The sequence below is a fragment of the Lissotriton helveticus genome, chromosome 2_1 (genome assembly GCF_964261635.1).
Source record: "Lissotriton helveticus chromosome 2_1, aLisHel1.1, whole genome shotgun sequence".
Taxonomy (NCBI): Eukaryota; Metazoa; Chordata; class Amphibia; order Caudata; family Salamandridae; genus Lissotriton; species Lissotriton helveticus.
In genome coordinates, this window is record NC_136059.1 from 1,313,656,668 (window position 1) to 1,313,684,065 (window position 27,398).

General features: G+C 47.5%; 1 protein-coding gene across 5 annotated transcripts in view; it reads right to left on the minus strand.

Moving 5' to 3' along the window:
* The window catches only part of LOC144818631 (poly [ADP-ribose] polymerase tankyrase-1), a 682,266-nt gene that overhangs the window by 141,514 nt on the left and 513,354 nt on the right, over positions 1-27,398 (minus strand). For all 5 annotated transcript variants that reach the window (XM_078676238.1, XM_078676237.1, XM_078676236.1 and 2 more), the window contains one exon: positions 25,065-25,147. In XM_078676238.1, coding sequence (XP_078532364.1) covers positions 25,065-25,147 — 83 coding nt within the window. The remainder of the gene's footprint in view (positions 1-25,064; positions 25,148-27,398) is intronic.

Consider the following 27,398-nt stretch of genomic DNA (forward strand, 5'->3'; position numbering starts at 1 on the left):
TCTACAAGAAGAAACCACTGACCTTCGACCGTCTGGACACCTTGAACTTCGCTGGACCTCGACTGGGCTCGGCTTAGTCCCCCCTTTCCGTCCAAAGCAGAGTTGGTGCCGTGATTCCATACAGACTCCGTGCAGGACCTGTGGAGCACTTAAGACAACACAAGAATCTCCCTTGGAGTGAAGGAGTCACTCCCCTGCTTCGCAGGCACCTAAAGCGCAATTGCCTGGTAGCTGCTCCTGAGCTCTTGCTGACTCAAAAGATTTCAGCAACACTGGAGGTGGGTTCCTGAAGGTCTCTGAGGTCGATCTACCCTCTCACCGAGTTTGAGGTCAGTATCCCTTGTGGGGATTGCGTTACCTGAACCCCTGTGCACCGCGTCCATTTGCAAGTGCATATGCTTGTTGGCGATTCCTGAGCTTGTGCATTGGACTCCGTGTAGTCCTGACTGAGCAGTATTTGCACCAAAAAACTCAGGTTTCTTCGCACCGAGTGCTCCATGGGCTGGTGCTTTGCAATCTTGCTCGAGGTCCCCTCGCGACTCTTGGTCCTTCGGCCTGTGGGTCCCCCTGAGGGTCATTCTGATTGTTCTTGGGCTTTCCTGGTTGCTCCAGACGTGCCCCGACTCCCCACTGCTTGGAGAGTCCCCTGGACCTTGCTGGTCCACACCGTAACCCGTTTGTCCTTCCTGAGTGGGTTGCTGTTGCCAAGGCTTGTTGGTGCTCCTGCAGGACACCGACCCCTCAGCACTCTACATCCTTCGTGGGACAGCAGACCTCCAGCTCCTGGTCATCCTCGATGCCTCCGGGAACTCGTGGCTGCAGAGTCAAGCATCCTTTCATCACATCTAAAGCACCCGACATCGGTGGGCGTTAGTCTACCGAGCCCCTGGTCACTCTGAAGTGACCCAGACTCTGTCCCCTCTGCTTTCAGGTTCCTTCCATCCAGAAGCCAGGCTTGGATTCCACCGGATCCTTTTCACCTCCATGACAGCAGTGCTTCTTCACTTCCCTCCATAGAGAACAACAAGAGTTTCCGACGCCACTTCAGACCTATGCACCCGGCTTCCCTGGAATAGGTAACTCCGATACTACGGTATCCATGGGTAGGGTGGCTCTCTAAACTCTTAAGTTCCAAATGCTTTGCTCTTAGTCCTCCTAGAAGGGTCCTTAAACTTTAACTTTGCAACAACAACTTTCCCATAGAGTTGTACGGAGCACGCGGTCGTGTTTCCTCATTGCACTTGTCCTCCTTGGGACTCCTGTGTAATCACCTTGGGTGGTTCCTTGGGGTCCCAGCGATTCTACTTGCACTAGGCACAGTGTTTAGTCAAGTCGTGATTGTTATACCACTATTTTAGTATATGGTTCAGTCTCCCCCTGGAGCCCGCTGTGTACTGTGCTACTTACAACTGTTCTATTGATCCAGTATTGTGGGCTTTGTGTTCTATCCTCATGCCGAGGGTAGTAGAGTGTTCTATTAAAAAAATACATATTTTTATATAAACACTTTGTGGTTCTCCTTCATTTAGTCATTCAGGAGGTGATATTCTGGTAAAACAAGCTGCTTTACATTCCTTCAAGATTAAGCCTGAAGGCTGTGCTCCATAGCTACCACTAAGATAGCTTTTAATAAGGTTATCTTTGACCTCGTACATCATAAGGGTTGTATGGTGGATTGGTACAGGGTGCCCATTTTAATTAGTGGACAGCAAATACCAAGCCACCTTCTCACAAAGAGCACTTGGTGAGCAATCTGCTGTCTCCTTATGATCAGTGTCGAGCGCTGTATAGGCACAAACTCGGCGATGCCCAAGTGTGTGCTTGCATTTTCCAGGCTCCTCCAGGTCCAAGGGTCTGTGTGGTTCCCCAACTTTTTGCCCGGTCTTTTGCTGGGAGATGCTTGGCCCACCAAGACAGCAGCGCGCCTGAAGTCACCAGCTACGACATCTCCTGCATTGCTCCTGTGTGCCTGGTGAGGATCCCTCTAGCGGGATCCCCATGGTTAGGCAAGACGCAGAAGGTAAGGAGAAATCCCGTCTGCGACTACACGTGGCCAGACAGAAGGGCCTCTTCCGACCATCACTATTACTTTGAAGGGCGTTGTAGCTCCTCCCTCTCTGCTGCTGGACGGAAGCCTCAAGCCAAAGACCTAAAGAGGAGCAGATGAACCCCACTGGTGTAGCAGAGTAGGCAGTCTCTGCCCGTTTGGGGAAGACGCACCGGCGCTTCACTGCCAGAGTCGCGAACCCCCTCGAGGGAAGAGGACTACATCCCAAATCAGTGGAGAGTCTTGGGGGAATTGTCCAGCCGCCCTACGTCCCGTTGGGAGCGGCTCGGGCCTTGCCGGACAGCGGCAGTTGCCTGTTCATTCCCTGAGACGCAGGGGACACAGCAAGGTCTCCCGGCAGGATAAGTCATTGTGCGCCCCCCCACCTCGTATTTGTGCATACCTGGGGGGGAGGGTGGGTGGGGGGGCGGCGCCTGGAAGCTGTGGTGGTAGCGGTGGTGGATCTGGGCATAAGGACGGGGTGAGACCTCACTATGTGAGGTTATGACAATGGCCTGGTTGGCGAAGTGATAGTGGTCTAATGTATTTTTTACACATTGCCTTTAGGATAAGCCTGACTGCTCTGCCAAGCTACCAAGGCGGTGACCAGGGGTTAACTGGTGTGTGTGTAACCCCCTTACCCTGACTTAAGTGGTGGGTTTTGCCTCACTTAGGTGCATATACTAGCCAACCAGAAATTCTATTTCTAACAGAGGCCCACCGATCCAGAACAGGTGCCCCAGTGATCCTGACCTCAAGTACAGGGTTGGCTGACCCCTCCTGGACTCCACGACAACGCTGCAGCCTGAATCCAGAGGCTCCCCCCGACCGGCTCTGGTCCGAAGAATTAGACGCCTAAGGACACCGCTAAACACAAAGCCCCTGAACCTTGCTGAGCTGAACCGACGGTGCCCCTACACCTTCCAATACCTCTATGTACCTCTGCTGTCACTGGTCTCCCTCCTGCATCCTCCAGTGTGGCGCCCTCAGTCTGTTTGTCCAAATCAAGTTCTCCATTGAACCACATTGGGCACCCGAAACACTGTATTTGCACCTTGCAGCCGGCCGCCCCAGTGCCGCTGGTGGTGTATGTTTGGTGCTGCTTTCTGCCCCCCCATGCTTGCTCCAACCCACAAAGCTTGGCCCCTGCAACCAATCTACTTACCTGCAAGCAGTGTGGCTTCAAGCATCCCCAGTCTTCATTGAAATACACTGGGCCTGGCCCAGCTCCTAATTTGGGCTCTGCACCTGGCCACCCCTATGGCGCTGGTGGTGCAGACTTTGTGCTCTCCTAAACCTTGCCCTCTGCTGATCTTAAACCTGGATAACTGGAACTGTAAATTGGGTACTTACCAGTGAAACAGCATTGTTTTCCTCTATAGGATACCACTGAACTGTTTGAAAATTGCACAATGTTGCCTTTTAAAGGACTTAAGTATTTTTCCTGAAAAAAGGAGTTTCCTCCCGACGCTGTGTTTTTTGGCTGCCAGTGAGGAAGTTTCAAAGCGCATTTCTGCGCTCACACCGGAACATGGACTGCTGCTTGGTTTCCCCCCGCCGCCGCCGCAGTTGACATCGGGAGTGGCCGCCGAGCGGGGGAAACCGGACCACACAACCCAGAAGCCCTGTGGACCACGCCCCCACTCTAGCACGTGACCAGGGGGGCTCAAAAGACCGCGAGCACTCCCACGTCGCGCGCGGGCGACGCCGGGCTGAGCCCGGGCAGAGGGCGGGCCGTCTGTGGCCGTCCGGGGCCGGCCGAGGCTGGGCTGGGCCATCCCCTTTCCATGTTCTAGCCTATGGTCTGTAAATATTATTAATTTTACTACTTCATTGTTCAATCTTTATTCCATTTGTGCAATCAGTGTAATATATATTTAGTGTGTTAATATAGTGATCTTCGCTTGCTTGAGCACTATTCTTTTTAAACTTTTTTGATCCACTGCTCAGTAAACATGGTGAGAAACATTAAGGATAAAAATGCTGTTATCCCTCCGTTACCAACTCTGACAGCAATAGATCGAATGCTGCAGCAGACAATTGGGGTGGTTGCTTCGGCTATTGAAAGTACAGAAAGACGTTTATCCCTGCCATCCGGTTCTCTTCCCCGTTTAGCCAACACAAACATGACTACGATGACTATTAATTCCCAGGACTCCCTATTAGCTCCCTCCTTTGCAGCTTTGCCTAGAAGGACTAGTATAACCCCAATAATAGAGAGGTCTTGTAGGGATTCTACGGATGTTAATGACTTATTACCATTAACCGCAAGGTTATCCATGACTCCCTCCCTATCACCTAGCAATGAGATTAGTGATTCCACTCCCCCACATGAGGACGCCCCAGATAATGAGGATGCCCCAGATAATGAGGGTCAAGACGCTTTGGGAAGCCCAATCCCTATTGTAAATATTAGTGACAGCCCCTGTATTAGAACCAGAGGGCAGAAGGCTAGATTTAAACAAAAACATATTGCCAGAGAAAGGTAATCTAGCAAGTTCAATAAAAATAAAAGGAATGCTAAACCTAAAAGAACTAAACGTATAGAACATTTAAATAGGAGTATAGGGAGTGAGATGAATGACCACCCAGCGACAACCCCTCCTCATACGACTAACAGGGACTTAAACGATGAATCGTTCTGGGAGAGAATGGAGACTTTATTAATGACCCTCTTTGAGCCTATAACTCTAAAAGTTAAGAACATAGAATCTAGGCTATCTAATATTGAGGGTAAACTTGATAAACAACCGTCCCTGAGGTTAAATCTTTACCTCAACCTAATGCATCATGTTCTAAGACTGGCCCTTTGGCTTCTACTAAAGTGCCTGTCCCAGCTAAAACATTAGCCAAAACATCAGTTAAAACACCAGCTCCAGTTAAAGCATTAGCAAAGTCTAAACATCTGACTTCAAAGCCTATTGATCGGCTTGCCCAAGGAACAAGGGGGGACACTTTAACTCAGGATAAGGGGACTGTTGATTCACTCACGGTAACCCCGAATGCGTCCTCGCTCGTACCACCATTACAAAAAAGAACTGCAGGGCCTCAACATGGGAAAGGAGAAACACCGAATCTCTTTAATTTAAATCTTCCCCCAGAAGCTACACCTTACACTGTGGTTTTAACAAATGTACCCCCAATTCCTCTTAACACCACTGAAAATTGGTCAACCCTGAGAAATAAATCCCTCTATTCTTTGTCATCTAGGGTAGGACTAAAAAGTCATCTCTTCTCAGAGTTTAAAATGGCTAGACGAGCTAGGTGGGTGGGTATTTCGACCAAAACATTGAGGGGTGATTGTGTAGTTCTATCTTTTCGATCCCCTGAATTGGTCCATACAATACTGGAAAGAGCTGCCATGGGGTATTTTGATTCACACTCTGTTAACATCGTTCCCCTTGGTTACTTTTACCCTCCTCTTCCACCTATTAGGCGAATACCTCATGATCGTTACCATACCTTGAACTGTGAACAACCGTGGGTCAGAAGATATGGGATTCCTACCTTTAACTATTATGACACTCTTAGTGGGCTGGAAAATATCGACTGACTGCGATCTATCTCAACAACTCCCACAGTGTCAGTTTTAAATGAGGTAACATCTTCCGAGTATTGCATGGTAGAATATCCAGATGAATTTGGGGGGAAAAACTTACCAGCTATGTTAACCACATGTGATGTTGTGGACCCTGGTGGGGATGATTTGGCAGCAGAAGATGACTTGGTGCGGGGGGGCAATCAGGTGGCCCCTCCTTCGTATGTGAACTCCACCTTGATATCTCCTGCGGCCCAGCCTATTCCATCAAAGAGCTTAACGGAGTTTAAAATTTCTTCCTGGAACATAGCCGGAACTAGATCCAAAATTGATCATTCTATTTTCATGGATTTTGTTCAATCTCAGGACTTGCTTTGCTTCCAAGAAACATGGAGTGTTGAACCGGTGCATCTGATAGGTTACAGAACTTTCTGCACTCCTGCTGTAGCTGTTCCCCATGGGAGGCCGAAAAGGTGGCCTGAGTGTCTATCTCTCAAATAGATTGGTCCTTGCGAACATTACTGAACCTGTCAAAGATACCTATTTTCAAATGTTGGTTCTTCACCAGACCAGTGACATCCCAATTGTCGTTGTAAATATATACAATAATATTCCTTGTGAGGATGTCACAAATGTTCTAAGGAAATTGACTAAAGGGCTGTCTACCCAGGGGAAACTTTTTAATCACAAATTGATTATGATTATACTGGGCGATTTTAACTGTAAATTGTGCGAAGTGACTAAGGACAACAGGTGCGGTGTAACTCGAGATGATGGTGTGGGACGTTTCCATTTTAGTCATAATCCCTTAGGGGAACAATTCAATACTTTGCTAGCCAATTTTGATTTAGGATTTGCAAATGAAATGTGTAACTCTGTCCCCATATTAGCCCCAACTTTCAATGGTAGAGGTCGCTCTTCAACTATAGACTATATCACAATTTCCAATTCATATGGGAATAGAATACATTCCTTTAATGTTCATGATATGGCATTGAGCGACCATTTTCCACTTTGTGTGTCTGTCCTGTTGCCTTCCCCAGCACTATTGTCTAGTGCTGGGATCGATAACAGTTTGGTCGCCGATTTGGCAATTGTTAAGACCAATGGTTATACCTTGAAATGGGCTATGATAAACGAGGCAGAGACAATTAAAAAGGTGGTTGTAAATTGTTTTTCAGAAATAGCTACATGTTTAGAGACAGACCTACCACCTGAAATTTATCTTGCATCCTTTTTAGCTATTTCAAATGAAATTAAAAATTCCTTGACTAGGCAATTGAAGAATCAGAAGAAGGAGATAGGCTGGTTTGATTCCAGATGCACTAGGGCTTATACAGCCCTAAAAAAGGCGCTGCACAAAAAACCTAAATCTGCAGAGGACATCCGCAGATTCAGGAAAGACTATAAAATGGCCATTAGTGACAGGAAAAATACCCTGAGGTCAGAAGCCTGGGAGGCTCTCCACCAAGCTTCCGAAAGAAATGACAGCGCAAGCTTTTGGAAAACAGTGAGAACCCCTTTTCTTAATGATGAGGCGGGGCCAAAAATAGATATAGCAATACCTGAAACAGACTGGGTTAGTCACTTCACGAGAGTATACGAGGGAGGTGTGCATGAAGGCGAAGAATATATGGGGTCTTTGACCCCTTCTCCTGACCACCCCGCGAGTAACGATCTTTTCTTTACTCGTGAAGAGGTCGAAAAGGCCCTGAGTAGAAGTAAGGGCGCTAAGGCGCCTGGCCCAGACGGGGTTCCCATAGACCTATTTAAAAGTATTCCATCCCTGTGGGCGCCCCTTCTGGTCCAGGTGCTTAATGCTAGTTGTGCCACTGACTTCCTCCCCTCCTGGGTGGAATCGGTCATTGTACCGATTTATAAAAAAGGAAATAGACAGGACCCAGCCTGCTATAGGCCCATTTCCTTACTGGATTCCTTTACTAAAATAGCGGGTAGAGTCATTCTGGACCGTCTTCTGGACTGGGCGGATGCAAATTCCGTCCTGTCCGATCTCCAGTATGGTTTTCGTTCCGGCCATGGGACGGTAGAACAGGGACTGAATTTGATGATGCTGGTCGGGAAATACACGAGGGCTAAACAAGGTAACTTGTACTTGGCCTTCGTAGATCTCTCGGCCGCGTTTGATTGTGTGGTGCACTCTAAACTGTGGATGATATTGGAAAAATTAGGGGTTGATCTAAATATTATTTATTATCTTAAACATTTTTATAGTAACGCGTCGGCCCGCGTTCGCTATGGCCTTAAGGGAGAGTGCACAGACCAAATACCAATCAGGAGTGGGGTCAGACAGGGCTGTGTCTTGGCCCCTTTCCTTTTTAATTTGTACATAAATGGATTGGAAGAAGTCTTGTGCAAAGACAGTTTGGATCCCCCATTTGTAGGTGGTCGCCCAATACCAGCACTTTTGTACGCTGACGATGCTGTGCTCATGTCACGTACCCAAGTGGGTTTACAGCGGGTGGTTGACAGCTTTTCCCGCTTCATGAATGAGTTAGGCCTGAAAGTCAACACTTCAAAGACTTTCACTATGTATTGTGGCAGACAAATTAAATCTAAGAGGCCAATTTTTATAGCGGGGCAAAAGCTTGAATTCGCAAAACATTTTTCTTACTTGGGGATACTTTTCGCCCAAAACGAGACATGGTCTCAAGCGAAAAAACTTGAGCTTATTAGATCAACCACTGCTCTTAAAATCTTTTCTAGTAAATTAGGGACCAGACCCCCTGTAGAATTGATAAAAATATACAAAGCCAAACGTGTAGCAGGTGCTACCTACGGTAGTGGGGTCTGGGGTTTTGCTAATTCACTACCTATTCAGGTTTCTGAAAATTCCTTCTTAAAATATATACTGGCACTCCCGAAAAGCTCCTCCAATTTTAACTGCCACTCTGAACTGGGCCTCTGTTACATTTCAGATCTGATTAAAGTAGAGCCAGTTCTGTTATGGCACAGACTCTGGACCCAAGAGGCAACACACTTAAACAGAGCTGTTCTAACAGACATTTTGAAATTGGAAGGTGCTACCAAAATACCTTGGGTGAAGTACGTTTTTAATTTTCTGAAAGATATTGGGAGAGAGGAATACTTCACGAACCCCTTGGATATTTCAGAAATCTCACGAAAAGATTTAAAAAAGGAGTGTTTAGCCCTCTTAGAATCCCACCGGGTTGCTGTGGAGACCTTAAAACCTTCTGTCCAGCAGCACCAATTGGTTTTAGCAACTTTTAAGATTCAGCCCTATTTAATTTATGTAAATATCAATTATGAGCGTTTCTTACTTTCACGCTTCAGATTCAATATCTTCCACAGATTGACTAGCTTTCCTACAATTAATAATTGGACGCACGATCTACCATGTTGTCCCTGTGATAATGTCTCCCCCAGAGTACCATTCATGTATTTTTATTTTGTAAACTATATCATAAATTGAGGAAAATTGTTCTATTGCCATTTTTAAGAGTTCTAGGATTTCGCCATTGTCGTGCGGCAATGATTAGCATGCAAATGTTAGATAACCACGTATCTGTAGCGACAACAGCTTTGTACCTAAGGAATGTAATGATCATTAGGAAACGCATGATTTCATAACTGCACTTTATAAATGCTCTTATAACCAAAACTGCACTTTAAAAAATGTAATTGTCTTTTTGAATCTAATGAACTACTGTATTTTTATATATTCCTTTTTAACTTGTATATCTGTAATTTACTTGTACTTTTATGATTGCACACAACAATCGAATAAAGATATTTTGACTTGACTTGAGTTACCTTTTAGCAAAGACCTTGGTATTAAAATTAAATATTTATATAAACTAGGTGTGGATCTCCTTTTTGAGTCGTGTGCCCCTTATTGATCAATGAGTGTGTAATAAATGTCTTACACTCCTCTGTGTTAGGCCTCTGGCTGCTCGCGCACGCTACCATTAATAGAGCACTTTGGGTTTACATTGTGCCCTGAACACTTCTGGGGAATCTCTGGATTCTGTGCACAGTATAACCACCTAGTGGTATACCATATACAGAGCCAGCTTCCTACAGCCTTCTTACTCAAAATCGATATGTACCATTGAAAGTGATTGAAGACAGACTCACTAAATATTTAGTGAAAATGTAGTAAATGACTGCATCCTTATCTGCACTTTAGTGAGATTAGATTGTCAGTCATGAAACAAGACCTTCTTTGTAGGTCAACCACACATCCTTGTCACTAGTAAAAATGTCCCTATCCGTCCAGGCAATTTAAATCTATACCACACACACACACACACACACCCACCCACCCACACCCGCACCAAAAAGAAAACCACGCCTATACAAGAGCTATTGGCAATGCGGTTTTGCCATGTTGTACACCAGTGTGGCTGCTGTTCAGCATGGCTAAAAGTTAGTGGTGTGGACTTCCTACAGTGCAGTGGGGGAGTAGAGTGTTGTTGACTGGATTTGTTGGAGTAGGGGGGAGTAGAGTGTCGTAGAGTTCAGTGGTTCAGTTGCAGGGAATGTCAGAGTGCAGTATCGTGGAGTGGCGAAGAGTGGAGTGGGTGAAATAGGGTGTAGTGGGTTGGAGTGGGTTGAGGTAGTGTGGTGGAGGATTGGACTTTAATAGATTGGGGTGGATTGGGTTGGATAGAGGGGGGTTGGATAGAGTGTGGTGGGGTGGATTGGAGTGGGTGGATTGGAGTGGGTGAATTGTACTGGAGTGGAATGGATTGAAGTGGGGTGAAGTAGATTGGATTACAGTAGAGTGGTTTGGAGTGGGGTGGGTGGCAGTGGATTGGAGTGGACTGGACTTGAGGGGTGAATTGGACTGAAATGGATGGGGTGGATTGAATTGGACTGAACTGGAGGGGGTGGATTGGACTGGGGTGGATGGATTGAGCAGATTATTTTGGATCAGAGCGGGGCAGACTGGAGCGGGGCAGACTATTTCAGAGTGGAGCGGGGCAGACTGTTTAGGATTGGAGCGGGGCAGATGGCCTCAGGACAGGGGGTGGCATCTCAAGGGTCTGGGGGAAGCTAGGCTCACATATCAAACGCAGGGGGCTCTTTGAAGCTCCCTGCCTTCACATGCTGATTTAGTAGGCATGCTGCTGGAGGAGCTGTAAACACGTCCTGCAGTCAGTCAGAAACTCGCCTGTGGAGGCAGACTTGTCAGGACCAGTCCGTCAAACTAGAGGACTAGAAGGTTTCAGTGGGTACCTCTAAGGCACCCTCTGGGTGTATATATTAATTAATCCATCGCTGGAATCAGTGTGGGCTTATTAATACTAGGTGTTGGAAAATAAACACCACAGACTTTAGTGAAGAGGTTATGTAGCTGGGAAACTAGTTTTGACCAGTGCCCAATACATAACTTAAGATGGCTTCCCTGTTCACTTGCAATATCTAGTAACAGACATTACAGGGGCATAACTGCTCACGCAGATATGTCCTCACATGTGCTATAATGCGCCTTGCGTTAGGGCTCCAAGGCCTGCTGTAGGGGTGACTTACATACAGACCAAGCAGTGTCTTTAGTATGGCACACAGATGTGTGCCAAGTCATGTTTTCAAATATGGTCTCCATGCAGCGTGCAATGGCAGTCTGTGTAGAATTTGTATATAAGTCTCTTAGGCTGGCATAAAATATGCTGCAGCCCTTAGGGACCCTCTTTACCCATGCCCTTGGTACCTGGGGTACCATTTACTAGGGACTTACGGGGGTGCTAAAGTCAATAGCCAATTCTGAAGCAATCAGACATCACTGTTTTAAGGAAGAAGCAGTGGCACTGAGGTCTGGTTAGCAGGTCTTGTGTACTGTCAAGAGTCGGAAACCAGCATCCAGTAGCTAAAAAGGGGGCAAAAAGTGTGTGCGCACGCGCTGGGGGGGGGGGGGGATTGGAACTGCAACAAAAAACAAGTTTCCTAAAGTGCCCTTAACGTATGTACATGGAGTGGAGCTTGAACCAAAGACAGCTTTGTACCCTCCTGGGGACACATGCTAATGACTCCCAGGAAATGACAATAGGGCCTGTGCTGGGTAGAGGAATTACATCCCTTCTGCTGAAATCCACACAGGTGTTGGCCCAAAAGGTGAGCTTCAAAGCTGAAGGACAAATGGGGAATACTTGGGAGAGAGGCAGCCCGACTGTTCAGGCAGACTAGCTGCCACCCAGGAGAAGAGAAACCTGTTGTAAACTGGTTTTCCAGGGGTGTGTAGTTCCGTTAGTAGCCACACCTCTGGGTTGAGGTAGGGAGCTCTGGGTGCCGAGAGAAGTATTCTGCTATCTTTGGAGTGGCCACAAATGGTGTATTCTGGGCTAGCCAGATGCCACACTTCCCAGGACCTGGTCATCAGGAGGGAGGAAACCAGGTAGCCTACTGGTTCCCAACCGCATCCTACATTGTACTCTGTACATAAATAGGGCAGCCCTGGCACCCAAAATTCAGATCTCGACTGGACTGGAAGAATGACCTAAGAAGAAATGCCCGCTGCACCAAGTTCCCGGCAAAGAGAGGTTGCACCAACGTGGACTGCACCGGCTGATGAATAAGCCTGCTAAGGGCGAGTGGTAGCCAGGAAATCCAATCCAATCCAATCCCCGCAGCCATGCAGCACAAGTGACCAAGACTGACACTCCAAAGTTGCACCTGAGGCTGCTAACCCCAGGAGAGGTTTTGGAATGCAGCTAGGTTGCCCACAAGGCACGTTATAGCTCAGAGAAGGATTTGGCTGTGACCGTGACACCGGACAACTGGTAGTCCAGTGTCGACAGGACTTCGGACAGAACGTTATGGGACACCGAAACCAGTACCTACAGGAAGACCCCCGTACACAGCATCTCATCCACAGCATTCTTGTGCATCCTTCAGCATACTGTATCCTCAGCATCAGGACCACTCTATAGGAATATATTGGCCTGAGGATATAGCACCTGGAATTGTCTAAAGACTGCCCCGTCTTGTATTCCTTACTAGGTCCCTACTGGAGTTGGTCGCCCCAAGTAACTCTAACCAACTGCATTACAACTTGCACAACTTTTTGCTCAAAAAGTCTCCAATCCGTTGAATTGCCAAATGTTTGTTCATAGTTGAATAAAATACTTTGATTTACTATATCTTGTAAATTCTATATCTCTGGAACCCTCCAGTGGATTTTTTTCGATGGGGTGTTTAAAAATACAGCCAATTTTTATAAATTGGTTTCGGAATACTGTGGTGTCTTGACAATTTCTTCAATTGTTTTTGTGCTGTTTAAATGCTTTATATTTGCTCCTTTGTGTAAGCCTTTCTGTTGAGGGCCACAGCTACCCAGGGTTGAGCTGAATGTTTGACAAACGACACCTAAGGGACCTAAAAGGGTTGGGGAGTATTACACGGTGAGGTCGCACAACCACACCATATAATACACAAGAATTCCTCAAGTTGGGTCTAAAGACAACAAAAAATATAACACAAGATACTCAGCCTGAAGTAGGGCAAGATATTCCTTGGTACCACAGGCCACAAAGTGTAATCATGTACCAGAGTTCTTTATAGTGATATGACTGCATGCTAATGAAGGACATCCATAACATCAAACAGATCCCCTCAATCTCCAACACACAGAGGTGCTAAGCTGAGAAAGTGTAGTGCAGCAACCATTGCCCCTTCTCTCCCCAGCCCCTAAATTGCTAAGACACAAGGTCCTCCATGAATAAACTGGGAATCGGAGGACAAAACCTGAGCTTCAACAGATCCGAGTACCAGATCTTCCTTGCCCAAACTGTAGCAGTGAGGACAATTTGTACCCTGTTTTATCTCCTTCGTCAGAAACAGAGCTGTTAGTGAAATCGAGAGAACGCACAGTGGAGCTTGAAATCCTACAGTAGCTGAAATGCGTTCCGTAGGGCTGTTTGTAAAGGAACTGCTGAGCACGTGTCCTTCAAGCATTCTCATAAGTGGCAAACAGAACCACCTGAGGCTCGCCCTGTGTGCAAAGATTGACTGCTTACCTCAGGACTTGGTTTGCTCTTCATGTTTCGCAATATAATGCCAGCTCAGAGCATTCACACTCACATGAGGGAAACTGCCAAATGGCTCATCGATAGTAAAACATTGAATACGACCCAATGCGCAACTTCAAAGCCTCTGAAGCAGGCACAACCCCACACTACTTTGTTTGCATAACATGTGAAAGTAGTGTTGTGGGTAAGTACTTGAACAACGTCCTATTACAGAAAGCAGAAATTCCTTGAAAAACACTCAAATCGCCTTCAATTTCAACAAGTTGAGGTGAAAGTCCTGACCTGCAGGAGATTACAGGCGCCTAATCATCATGTAATGCAGGCAACTAGCAGAGGGACAAAGTGTCTGTCATGACTGTGACATGAGCCGAAGAGCGACAAAATGGCTTGCGGTAAATCATGTGATCTAAACCTATTAATCATTTAGAGCAAAATCGGTGGTATAGATGATAGGTATATAGGCGCTGAAGGGATTTTCACTCTGGGTTATTTATGTGGACATAACTATTAGTAACGGTGCTATAGGGATGGGGAGAACCACCCGCCTTTCTAAATCTTTGTGGTGAAACCAACAAAACAAAGCAAAAATGACACCCTAGCACACGTAATTTTCAAGGAACAGTCTTTTCCGAGGTTTGTAAAAATACACAACAAAGTGGATGGATTATATGAATTCTTTCTTCTTTTTAATCAATCGACGTGTTTTGTCGCCTCTTGTAAATTAGTACAGGCGCCTATCTCGCGTCCTTACGCCGTAAGCTCGAGGGGACTCGCACTCGAGTTTACGGCGTGAGGACAGAGGATGCGAGATAGCTAGTGGCCGAACTGTTTGTTACTTGCAAATAATGCTTTGGATATTTTGGAAGCCGGAGCCACAAGGATGACTTGGGCCCGGTCTCGCCTGATCTTCTTCAGCACTCTGGGCAGAAGTGGTATAGGCGGAATGGCGTACAACAGACCGCAGCTCCACTCGCGACAAAAAGAGTCGCCGAGCGAGTGCCGCCTTGGAAATCCCAAGGCGCAGAACTGATGACATTGCGTATTCTCTTTGGTGGCGAATAGATCTAACCAATGCTCTCCCCACTGCTGAAAGAGACCTTGCGCCGCGTCAGAGTTTAGACGCCATTCGTGATCCATCATGCACCGGCGGCTGAGTTCGTCCACCCTGGCGTTCAGGGAACCTGCCAGGTGTTGAACCACCAGGGTGATGCCCTGGTGTTCCAGCGCAGAGCCTCCTGACAAAGGGTCCACGACCCCACCCCGTCCTGTTTGTTGCAGTACCACATGGCAGTGGTGTTGTCCGTGAACACCTGCACTACACTTCAGAGGGAAGGAATGCTTTCAGTGCAAGCCGGATCGCCTGCAGCTCCAGAAGGTTGATGTGGAGCCGGGACTCCAACAGAGGCCTCTGATCTCCCTCTCTTCCATGTGGCCTCCCCATCCCAGGAGGGACGCATCTGTCACTACTACGTGCTCCTGTTGGGGATGGGCAGTTTGTGAGCCACCACTGCAACTGTTTCGCAGTGCCCTCCGAGATCCGGACGCAGTCCGAGAAGTTGCCAGGATGCTGTGCCCAATGAAACTTCATGTCCCACTGCAGAGCCCGCAACCACCACCGGGCGTGATGCACCAGAAGGATGCAGGAGGCCATCAACCAAAGGAGCCGCAGCGTCAACCTGACCGAGACTCTGGATAAAGGCTGAAAGACCGGAATCAAAGCCTGAATATCCCGAACCCGCTGTTCTGGGGGATAAACCAGAGTCCAGAACCGCTCCGAAGAAAAGGAGCCTCTGCGAGGGGCACAGGTGTGACTTCGGCACGTTGATGGAGAACTCCAGCGAGTGCAGGAGGTCGGCCGTAGTCTGGAGGTGGGAGACGACGGTTTGGGGCGAGCCCGCCTTCAACAACCAGTCGTCGAGCTAGGGGAAGACTGAAATCCCTAATCTGCGCAGATGAGCAGCGACCACCATCATCACTTTCGTGAACACCCGTGGGGCGCTGGTAAGGCAGAAGGGGAGCACAGTAAACTGAAAGTGCTCGTGTCCTACCATGAACCGCAGTTAACGCCGGTGGGCCGGCTGGACGGGGACGTGGAAATATGCGTCTTGCAAGTCCAACGCTACCATCCAGTCTTCTGGGTCCAGGGCAGATAGGACCTGAGCCAAAGTCAGCATCTTGAACTTCTCCTTCCGGAGGAAGCTGTTGACGCTCCTTAGATCCAAGATTGGGCGTAGGCCCCCTTTGCCCTTCTTGGGTACCGTAAAGTAGTGGGAGTAGTACCACACCCTACTTCTGGCCCAGGAACGCGCTAGACGGCCCCCTTGGCCAAGAGGGCCGTAACTTCCTCCTGCAGAAGTTGCAAGTGATCCCCGACATGCGGTGGTACTGCGGAGGCATGGCTGGAGGGGTCACCTCGAAGAGGAGGGAGGAGCCCCTTCGGACGATTTGCAGCACCCACCTGTCTGATGGAGCACCAATGGAGGAGGTGATGGCGAACCCTGCCCCCCACTGGCGTCGAATGGGCCTGAAAACTCAGACTAGGAGGATTTTGAGGCAGATGCTGCGGGGACGGGTGTGGACTGACCTTGCCGGTGTCCCCCGGCACCCCCACGACGGTTACCACGTCCGAGGTTGGTTCTGTGGCTTGTCGCTAGCTAGACGTGTGGAGGCACCCTTCCTTGGTCACGAAATGGACAAAAGGCGGAAGTCTGCTGGTGTTGGCTGAGGCCCAAGGACTTACCCGTAGCCCTGGAGTCCTTGAAACGCTCCAGCGCGCTGTCCGCCTTGTCGCCAAAGAGGCGACGGCCATCAAAGGGCATGTCCATAAGAGAGGCTTGGATATCGCCCAAAAAGTTGGTGGACCTCAGCCAGGCGTAGCGGCGAACCGCAACCGTCGTTGCTATCGCCCTGCCTAGCGAGTCGTGGTATCCAGTCCACACTGAATAGAATATCGTGCTGCATCCCTTCCCTCCGCAAGGGGTTGGGTAAGCTTTGCCTGGACCTCCGACAGGCACTGCGGCAGCAATTCTGCAACCGTAACCCACAAAGAGTGGGAGTACCGGCCCAAAAGGCAGGCAGTGTTGACAGACCGCAACCTCAAACTCAGTGAGGAGAACAGCTTCTTACCAAACTGGTCGCACCTTTTGGATTCCCAATCCGGAGGGGCGGTCGGGAATACAGTCTGGGAAGTTGAGACCTGGATGACCAGGCTCTCAGGGGTGGGGTGAACAAACAGGAAACTGGGGTCGCCCGGAGGCGGGCGTCGGCCCATGTTCCGATCTACAGGGAGGCCTATAGAGGGCTTGGACCAGGTGCCCAACAGAACGTCAGTGAAAGCTTCTTTGAATGGCAGGAGAGGCTCCAAGGAGCTTGCCTGTGGTTTGAACACCTCTGTGAGGAGGTTAGTCCTCACGGCCGAGACTGGGAGCTCAAGAGCCAAGGCCTTCGCTGCCCTGGTCAACACCACGCTGTAAGCAGCCCCCTCCTCCGTAGCCACGGTAGGAGGGGAGACAAAACCAGTGTCGGGCGAAGTGTCCAGACCACTGGCCTCCCCCAGTTTGTCTGCCCAGTCCTGGCTCAACTGGCACTGCAGTGCAAGAGGGTCCTCAGACCCCTCCCAATCCCCCTCGTCATCGATCTCCTGAAGGTCAGGAAGAAATGATGGAGCCGGGTCGTCGGTGAGGGGCTCACTGATTGGCGTCGAAAACGGTGCCGGCGGTCCGACACCGGGACAACGCCAACCGAGGACAGCGCCGGGGGCGACACCCTTAGTGACTATGTTGGCGGAGGGGTCGTAAGGTCGACCGGCGTCACGGATCCAGGCCTGGATCCTGAGGGACCCTGCAGCGTTGGGACCGAAGTCGTCGACGGCGCGGGTGTGCCAGGGCCGAAGTCCCCGACGGCCTGCTTGGGCTCCCCGACTGGTCCGCGGGGCCCGTAGGCACCTCGGTGGGACCCAACGGAGGGAAGCGCGACCTCATGGCCATGAGGAAGGAGCTGATCTCCTCCGTCGTCACGTTCAGCCCAGGGACCGGCGGGTGTGGAGCTGGACGTGGCGTTTGCGGCTACGGCGGAGCCGCGTGGGTGGTGTCGCCCCCCCCAACCGAGTCACGCGAGCGTCGGGGAGAGTCAGAAGAGTGATGTCGCTTCTTCGACTTCTTGTGCCTCGACTTACCTGAGGACTTGGAGCCCGACGAGTGGTGCCGACTCGCCGAGCTGTGATGACTGTGGCCCCGCGACCGGTCCCTCGACCTCCTGGACCGGGACCTCCGACGACGTCATCCCGGCAGCCACGACGCCGATGACGGACGCGGAGCCGCTGACTACGCCTACAGACGCACGGGGGTACTGCTACGCAAAACGTTCCGCATACAGTCTGACGCCTGGGGATATTCTAAGGTAAGGAATCTAAGCACTAACCGGTTTCTTTCAGATTACCCTTTTGCTCAGAAATGCCAGGATTGCCCTGAATAATAGCACAAACTTTGTCTGGGTGCATCCTGGACACCCTTATTAACTGGGAGAAGTGGATGAAATGAAATGAAATGAAATGAAATTGGATTTATAAAGCGCATGGCTGCCCTAGAGCGTCCCAGCGCTGAGGAAAATAATAAACAATAATAATAATAGCAGAGTACTCAAGAGGGGAAGATCTAGGGTGTGTTAGGGAAAAGGAAGGTTTTGAGTGCCTTTCTAAATTTCGGATAGGAGGCTTCCATCCGGAGCTCCCTGGGAAGTGCATTCCATTTTTTTGCCGCATTCAACGAGTACCGGCGGCCTCCTGAACGTGCTTTCCTGACTCTAGGAGTAGTGGCCAGGTTTTCTCCCTCGGACCGCAGGGTTCGGGCTGATTTATAGGGGCGAATCATGTCTCTCAAGGCCGGAGGGCCTTTGCCTTGCAGTGTTTTATGAGCGATACAGAGCGATTTGAAAGAGATTCGCTCCTGAATTGGGAGCCAATGGAGGGCTCTTAACAGGGGTTTGGCTGAGGCCCGCCTCGATGCGCCCATGAGCAGCCGGGCTGCGGCATTCTGTACTCGTTGGAGAGTATTAATGGAGGCCAGAGGTGCAGCCAAAAAGAGGGCGTTACCATAATCCAATCTAGATAGGATCAAGCCCTGGATTAGTAACTTTCTTGATTGGAAAGGCAGAAGAGGGAGTACCTTCCGCACTGCTCGGAGAAGGCCAAAGCAGCATCCGGCAACTTTCTCTGCATGGGTCTTAAACGTTAATTGAGGTTCAAACCAGACCCTAAGACTGAGGACAAGATATGTGGATGCACATATACTCTGGTACACTGGCAGTTGCCAAGCATGCCTCCTCCCAAAGCGCATTGGAAAAGCGCACAAAGCAGCAAGTCACACAGGTGGTGTACAATGAAAGTGGCTGGCAAAATTACCTTCCTCCGTGTAGCATCAAAGTGTGTGGACTCCCGGTTGGGAGGGGGCGGGGAGTAGCAGGAAATACATTACGATTTAATTTTGAAGAAATCAACTTAGGTTTACTGACAGTGGACCCATGCAGTGTAAGTAGTGCTTTGGAATGGAAAAGGGTTTATCTCGTGCAGCACAGACTAGGTCCAAAAGAGTCTAGCTGAAGGAAGGCAATGATTCAGAGACACTTGAAGTAGGCTGCAGGATCTCTGTTAGCAAATTAGCCTTCACGTCTGTGATGGGCAGCAGGAACTCTTACACTTCAGCTGTCTTCCTAATAATTGTGCTGAAAGATGATACCGCTTGGAGAGCCTGGAGGGTATTCCAGCTGCATTCCAATCCAGCAAGTGGTATGCCCAACCCACTAGCATTTTGCAGGTCAAGATAGAGGTCATTATCCATATAATGCAGCGGTAAGAAGTTAACTATCTCACTAGTCTCATCCTCTGTACGAGTATTTATGGAGGGCATCTGGATGGCATGATAATCTGACACAAAATAGGACTACAGCCTAGGAAATCTTACAGTAAAGGGCAAGGGCTCCACAAGGAAGCTTTGCCCTTTCCTTTCTTTCACCTGGATTTTCTGCACAGCAGCAAATGGGACAATATGATGAGGGAGACTATTCAAAAGTGGGATTGAATGATACCGGTAGTGGCACAATCAAGCCAGAGCAGAAGCAGCTGGTGGAGGTACCGTTAAGGAACCTAAAGACTTCATGGGACCGACACTCGCACAAAAGGTATGTGCAGCCCTGAAGATTTGAAGTGCAAACTGGGCGAGGGCCACAATTTGCAGATGATCAGCCAAAGTTGCCAGAAATGGGACAATTTCTTCAGAACAGGCAATGTCAATGCAGAGGTCAAGGAATTCCGTCGCTGAATACTTGAATAATCACAAGAAAGTGAACGACATCTGGTAGACGAAGATTATTTTTGTGGTGATTTTGATTACATTTGTGGGAGGATAACTCAAAGGATCACCCCCTTTTCATAGACTTAGCTGTGGCAGCAGATGTAGACTGGGGAAGAGTCTTGAGCCTGGTCACAGATTACTTGATGGCCTTTGAGTGTGTAAAATCACAGCAGAGACAGGATCAGGAATTGTGCTTTAAACGGAGGCAACATGAATGTCATGGGGGTCAGATGCTGACATTTCCCTTACGGACTGCAGGTCTTCAACAATTGACCGTTTAGTGGTTAACATTTTCCTCACTTAAAATAAGGAATAATAGTAGAAAAGGTTAAAAAGCTGGTGAAAAACTGACCTACTTTGGCAACACGACATAAAATAATTGAACTAATGCCAGCATGCAAGGTGGTGCCTTATATGGAAGCCATCCTGTCACATCCAGGGATGGAGTGGAACCAACAGTGCTGGGTAGCAACTACAAAGTCCAAGACTCATCTGGAGAACTTTCAGAAGTTGAGGCACCTGACTAAAGACGAAATTCGTCACAAGTGCAAAACACCACCCTAGATGAAGTTTCATGGCACAGAAGGAGATAGCAAAATATTTATTTATTTTTTAAATCAAATTGAGATTTCTGTAAGTAAAACAATGCCAAACCCAGCACAAAGAACTATCCAAAAGATTTAGGACAAATGTCCCAGAATATGGTTTCTTTTCAGAGATTAAAGCAACAATTAGGGTAAATGGCACAACAACCAGTCACAGGTTGGCAATACAGGCTGATAAAAAGTACTAACTATGAGTAAAAATCACAGGAGCTTAAAAGAGAAAATTCCCAAACTAAATCTCAGTGACAATGAAATTACCCGTTATCACTTCGGAATCAAGAGTGTAACTTAAACCATATACCTTTGGGCACCAGGAAACAGTGGAATTTATGGTTACCCTTTGCATCGATACCATTTTCTTCACTGATCGGATTATATGTGAAAGTTGCATTAAACGTAACAAGAATAACTATCTGTAGGAAGGTAGGAAACTTCTGGCATGGTTACCCTCACTTTTTGCCTGGTGTCAGTATGTTTTGGACTAGTCTGACTGGGATCCTGTTAATCAGGACCCCGTCACTGTGCTTTCTCCTTGAATTTGACAATGGTAAGGACTTTTATACCTTCCAAACTGGCTACTAGTGTACCCTTCTAACTCCCTATTATATGGTACTAAGTTACCCAGGAGATAGGTACACCAGGGCTTTCCTTGCCTGCAGCATGTATCACGGCACCCAGGAGAAACCACTCAAACTGAGTATAGGCATGGTATTGCATCCTGTGTGAACTGGTGCTAGCACCACTTACAACAGCTATAGGTTTTATTATATCTGAGGTCACTGCCCTTAAAACCTATATGCTCCCCCTAAGGCAGGTCTTACAATCCTGAAGGCAGGGTGCTAGGTTCTAAGTGTGAGGGTGCCCTGCATGAGCAGGACACCCCCTACAAATCCCGCACTCCATTCTCCAGGCTTTGTAAGTGCGGGCAGCAGTTTTATACATTTAGTGGACATCAAGTCAATTTCCGAATGTCTAACTATAAAGTGGCTGCACCGAAACCGGTCATGTTTGAATCCTACCCCAACACTGATTCCAGTGTTGGATTTAGGATCCCATGAACTGGGGGGCTCCCCTAGGGAGCCCCATGGTCTTCCCGGTACCAGCTTTCCAGGGTCTAACAGCAAGCTAGTGCTGCTGTCGACCACAGAGACGATTCTGCCCACCTGCTGCTTAGCTGAGCTCGAGATGGGGAAGGTAGAATAGGTTTCCTGTCACACCGCCCGGACAGGACTTAGTGTATTGGGCTGGGGTGGGGCGCTTGCCGACTGTGCTCCAGAGATCTTTGGGCTACAAGAAGCTCCAGTCTCCAGCATTTCTTCCTGCAAAGATCTTCATCCTCACCGCATCCTCAGCACCGTGGGCCTGCACCTTTGCTGAGCTGCTCGAGGTCCTCTTGCGACTCCTGTGCCTTCAGCCTGTGGGTCCTCCGAGGGCCTTCTTTGGCTCAGTGGGCTCCCCTGCTTGCTCGGTCCTGCTCTGACTCTCCTGCATTTGGGGAGTCTCCTGGATCTTGCTGGTGCAGACAGTGCACCATCTTCTTTTTGCACGTCTGTTGCTGCTGTCAAGGCCTGTTTGTGCTCCCGCCGGACACTAACCCCCTGGTTCTGGACTTCCAATGTGGGACAGCTCGTGAACAGCTCCTGGACTTCCACATCATCGCCTTGTCCTCACAGCTGAAGCAACAAGGTCACAGTCAACTCTCCTACATCTTCCGTCATCAGTGGTCACTGGTCTTCCGTGCCTCCTGCTCACTCCTGAGTGGCATAGACTCTGTACCCTCTGCTTGCAGGCACTTCCCTTCTAGAATCCATCCTTGGATTTCACTAGACTCTCTCACCTTCATCAGCGGCATCTTCACTGAAGTCCTCCACTGTGGTCTAAGGGTGGTTTCCATCATCACTTCACTCCTATGTACCCAGCTTCCCTGGTGTAGGTATCCTGGCTCCTGGGGTATCCACGGGTGCTGTGACTCTCCAACCTTCTATCTTCCACGGGGTGTCTGCAGGGTCCACTGGGAAGGGCAACTGCACTTTCCCATTGACTTGCATTGAGCACGAGGCTATGTTTCCACTCTGCAAATAGCCTGAGAGTACTTACCTTGGGTGGTTCCTTGATCCAAGTCTCGACTTCGGTCGCAGTTCGCATTCCACTTATTTAGTATATGGCTTGGTATTTCCCTGGAAATCACTGTGTATTTGTGCTTACTTACTTGTTTTGTATTGAAATATTGTGTGCATTGTGTTCATAATTCCGGGTAGGAGATATACCAATGTGTTAGTGAGTGTGTATAAGAAATATAACTATTTTTTATAACTACACTGTGTGGGTCTTTTTTGTTTAATCTACACTATATGATTAGTTCTGGAAAAACAAACTGCATAAAACTCCTTCTGGACTAAGCCTGAAGGCTGCTCTCCACAGCTACCACTTGGGGAGCTTTCTGTGGTTGTCCAAGATAACTAAAATCCCCATAAGGTTTCTCTGGATTAGTGCAGGATGCTTAACTTGAATAAGTGTGCACCATATGCTAAGCCAGCCTACTACACTATCCATAAGAAAAATTCCTGAGCTATTATAAGACAGTGAATTATCATTTGGGGAGATGGGTGTACACCTCAAAGGATAAGAAAGCCCCTTTCTGGCAGATGTCACACAAATTAATTACAATAAACCTGAGCTTAATCCCTGGTAATGTGACACAAAGCAGCCAGGCTTAAGTCAACAGCAATGCGTAAAGTATTTAAGCAGTGCATACACAGTAGGAAAAGTGAAAAAAAACACAAAACTCCACAACCAACTGTAAAATAAAGAGAAAATTATAGAAACACGAAAGGGGGAACCGGAGATATGAATTCTTAACGATTTAAGTGAACATAGCTTAAAAAAACACAATGCACCAATGATAGTCTATGGAATCAGTAGACCGGGAAGTAGCAGCTGATCACAGACAAGTGGATTGGTACCGGGGAAAAGAATGCAAGTCAAAACGTTCAAAAAAGTTTCAAATTCACAACTGAGAAATGTACTTTGAAACAAATGACACAGTGGATGGGTAGCGGCGCACACTCCTGTTGGGTCAATGGTTGTCCATAAGTTCATCGGAATCTTGGTTCTTCAGGAGGAAGGAGAGCCACCCGATCTCCCACTCAACAGAAGAACAATTTCTTCTCCTTGTACAAATTCTTTTACAAGCTCCAAGCACTCAATTATATAAACACTGTTCTTTAGTAAAGTCTTTATAGTTCAATGGCTTTTTATTCAGACATGTTTCTCATTTATAACCAGTTAATAATTTTCATCTGTACATAGATTTCTTCACTTGTTTGACAACACCTTAGGTCATGCAAACACGTGTTTCGCCGGTTAAAAGTAAAACTGGACTTCATCAGGGCTCATACCATTTGATATTCTCCAATTATGAACTGGTTATAAATGAGAAATGTACTTTGTCACTTTTGTTAAAAATCCTTTCTGAGCGGGCTGCCACTGAAACTGTAGCCGCTACTGTAGAACAGAAGGCCAGATACATGAAGCAGGTTGTTCCTGCTGGAATTTTCAAGCAGAAAATGTTGTATGTCTGAAATCAGGATGAGTCTTTGGAGGTACTGGTAGACCTGAGCGGGACAAAGCTGAATCCGATGCCATGGAACTGCCAGTCAGATACTTTTCCCCTCAGGTCCACCTGAAGCTCTGTTGGAGAAGATTTCAAATGTTTCCAAACAGCACAGGAGTACACTTCTTAAGGGGGCCAGGCAGAGGACAACAGCAGAGTCCAGACCAGGTCCAGCTGCCACTGGTCAACTAGAAGCTTCAGTGAAAATGCAGCTTGCAGCTTGTTGTGTTCCTACAGCCACAAAGGAGTTCAGCCATCTTAGCCTTTAAGTCTACTTTGGGCCTGGGTAGAAGAGGAAGCAGATTCAGTCCTTCTCTGATGTCACACACAGCAGGCCATTCCTCTTCCGAATCAAGGGTTCAAGCTGCTGCTGTGTGGCTACACAAGGTAGGCCTGAAGCCATGTTTTCAATGCCACTATAATGGATGGCACAATAGGTGCTGCAGCCCATAAGCGGCAACTTTCCATGTTGTGGGTGCATTTCTGCACCATATACTATGGCCTTAAAGGAAAGTTAAATGCGCTAATCAGGTTAAGCCAATTTAGACATCTTTTTGGGTCAAAGCACATACACTTGGCACTGGATAAGTGTTCCAGTGTTAGAGTTCAAGATTACCAGGAAGTGAGTGCCAAAAAAAAATATTTAAAAAAAAATAAGAAAACAGGGGTGACAGCCCCAAAAGAGCTAACTTTGCAACAGCTATCCAAAACATTTTAAGCAATTTATAAAGACATTTGGATTTGCGAGAAAGCAGAAAGTACATTCACAAAAGTACAACATAAACAAAACATTTATGAACATATATTCCACAACATTTGTACTGGCTACTTACGTGTTTTTAAAACTAACTAAAAGTTCAGCCCAACACATGCAAATGTGACGAAGTAAAGTCAAGTTTGTCTTCTACCTGTTCTGTTTCAAAGATGTCCCGAAGGTGTTCCAGGCCAAGGCTTTTCAGAAATTGATTGATGTTAATGTCAAGAGCAGTGACTGAAAGAAAATAAGTTATCATTATTTATTTTACTTTGTGTACAAATATCTTGCTCTGAAAAGCAGGTCAGTATAATTCAATCACTCAAGCTGCACATGATTCTTGCTGCACATGAGTCTCACTGCAAATGGGAGGTTAGCAAGTAGCCTAGCTTGGTGCCATCATAGTTTGAGTCGTCACAGATTTATGTTAAAAAAATCTAATACAGAATAAATAACTTTCTGTAATCTAAAAGACGAGAAAAAGCTACAAGATCAATGACTCACATGTTTGTATAATTTAAGGCAACTGAGTGGATAAACAGAGAACAATGCACAACCATAAAATAACTACGGACCTTCCAATACTGTTAGGTGGAAATGTCGCACAGGTAAGTCCAGGCCTAGGGGACAAACAAGCTGCAGCCAGACTATTCTTGAGACATAACAAGGAGAAACCGTCTTGGCCATCTTGTCCTTCTCCCTGTACAGTAGCTCAACAACAAGGGACATGTCCCTGAGTATGCCTGGAAAATCTTGAAAATCCAGCAGAACGCATGCAAGCATGTCAGTGCAGTGTGACAGCCATATCCATGGACTATAAACCATGTTAGTGCAGCGTGACAGCCATATCCATGGAATATATAAACCAAACAAGAACAACCCTATATGCCCAAAGGGACTAGGGTAATTCAAAAAATATATATATATTTTTTAATAGTTGTCCCTTGTTACTCATTCTAGGAATACCTACAACTAACTTCAAGGTATTCCGTTGAATTGTATGAGGATTAGTGTTTACTCCTTGGTAAAAATGATATTGGCCTTCATATAAGCTATATACACATTCACAAAAAATCAGGATGCACTTCAAGAAGGTTTGGAATTTTCCAAACCGTTGTTGGCAAAATCAGAAAATTATTTATTCAAGTGATGAGGTAGACTGTTTATTTTCCCAGCTCTCCGTGCATGAATAGAGCCAACCACAAGGCCCATGGCTTCCGTGTGAAAGACAAAGCTGCAAGAAACAAAGACTATTCCCCCATAGAATCAAGTCTCTAAGACTGCTTTTCTGGGGGAGCCGGAGGAAAGATATACCGAGCTCTCCAGAATGGGCTGTAAAAAGAATGTCAGTCACAAACTGCAGGCCGGTGCTGCCTAGACATTCGTCAGACCAAAGAAAGGTTTCTCACAGGCAACAGTTTAAGCTAGAATAGTTCCTCTTTTAAAGGTGGCAGAGGCTCTTAGGCTGCAGAGAAGGTGCAATATTTCTGTGAAAATGTAAACTGTAGAACTTCTGCTGTCTTTTGTAGGAAAGAAGTAAGGAAAGATTTACCCTGATAGAGGTAAGAGGGGTAAGGGATGTCCCATTCTAGATTGATCAGAGTACTGGTAGGGGTCATCCATCATGTGTACTGCAACAGGGAAGAAAATGATATGCCTCTGAATCATCATCATCATTATCATTCTCTGGAAAGACATATTTTTTGTTTACACATGAAGGAGTGGGACCCAAAGAATTACTCCATGTGGGTACATTTCCAAGCTCTAGGGAGGTGTTGCTCCAAAGGTTCATCATCAATAAAGGCACAAACATCATAGTTTGCAAAATGTATCATTTCTATTGACTTTGAGAGTTTAGACGGTCATAAAATTAGCTCTAGGGACAGTGCTGGTGCTAGCGAAGTAAGCCATGGAGAGCGCATAACTTTGTTGGACGCAGCACCAAGGCTGGAGCCATGAAGTCACAGCATTGACAGGTGACTGGGTCAGAGTTCACAGAATCGCCAAACCTGAAGGAACAAGCTCATTTTAGGATAGTGGCCCAGAGGGTATCAGAGCCATCCTGATGCTATTCAGCATGGCCTGTTGAAGAATCTCGGGTATTCCAGCTCCATCTTTTAAAAGTCAGAATCAGCTCCGATGATGAAAAGCCCAAAGTCAAGGAATGGTATTGACGATCCAACAGTCTCAAGAGAAGGACAGCTTGCCAGAGGAAGAAGGTTTCTCCTTCCTACAGCACTTTTAGTTTTTTATGGAATTATCTTTTGAAAGACTGTTCACTGTCAGGGGAACTTACCAAAAGGAAGGAGTACCCTGGCAGAGGGGGCCTGCGTGCAGAGGCTGCAGGTGATTTCGGGGAGCCCAGGAGGGGTGAAACCACGATGGAATGGAGCTCTGGAGGACCTTCTTGACACCAGTGGCCCGCATCAACTCGGGGCAACGGGTGCAGTGGTGACTTTGATTGTCGGGTTTTGGCGTTTTTCAGAGA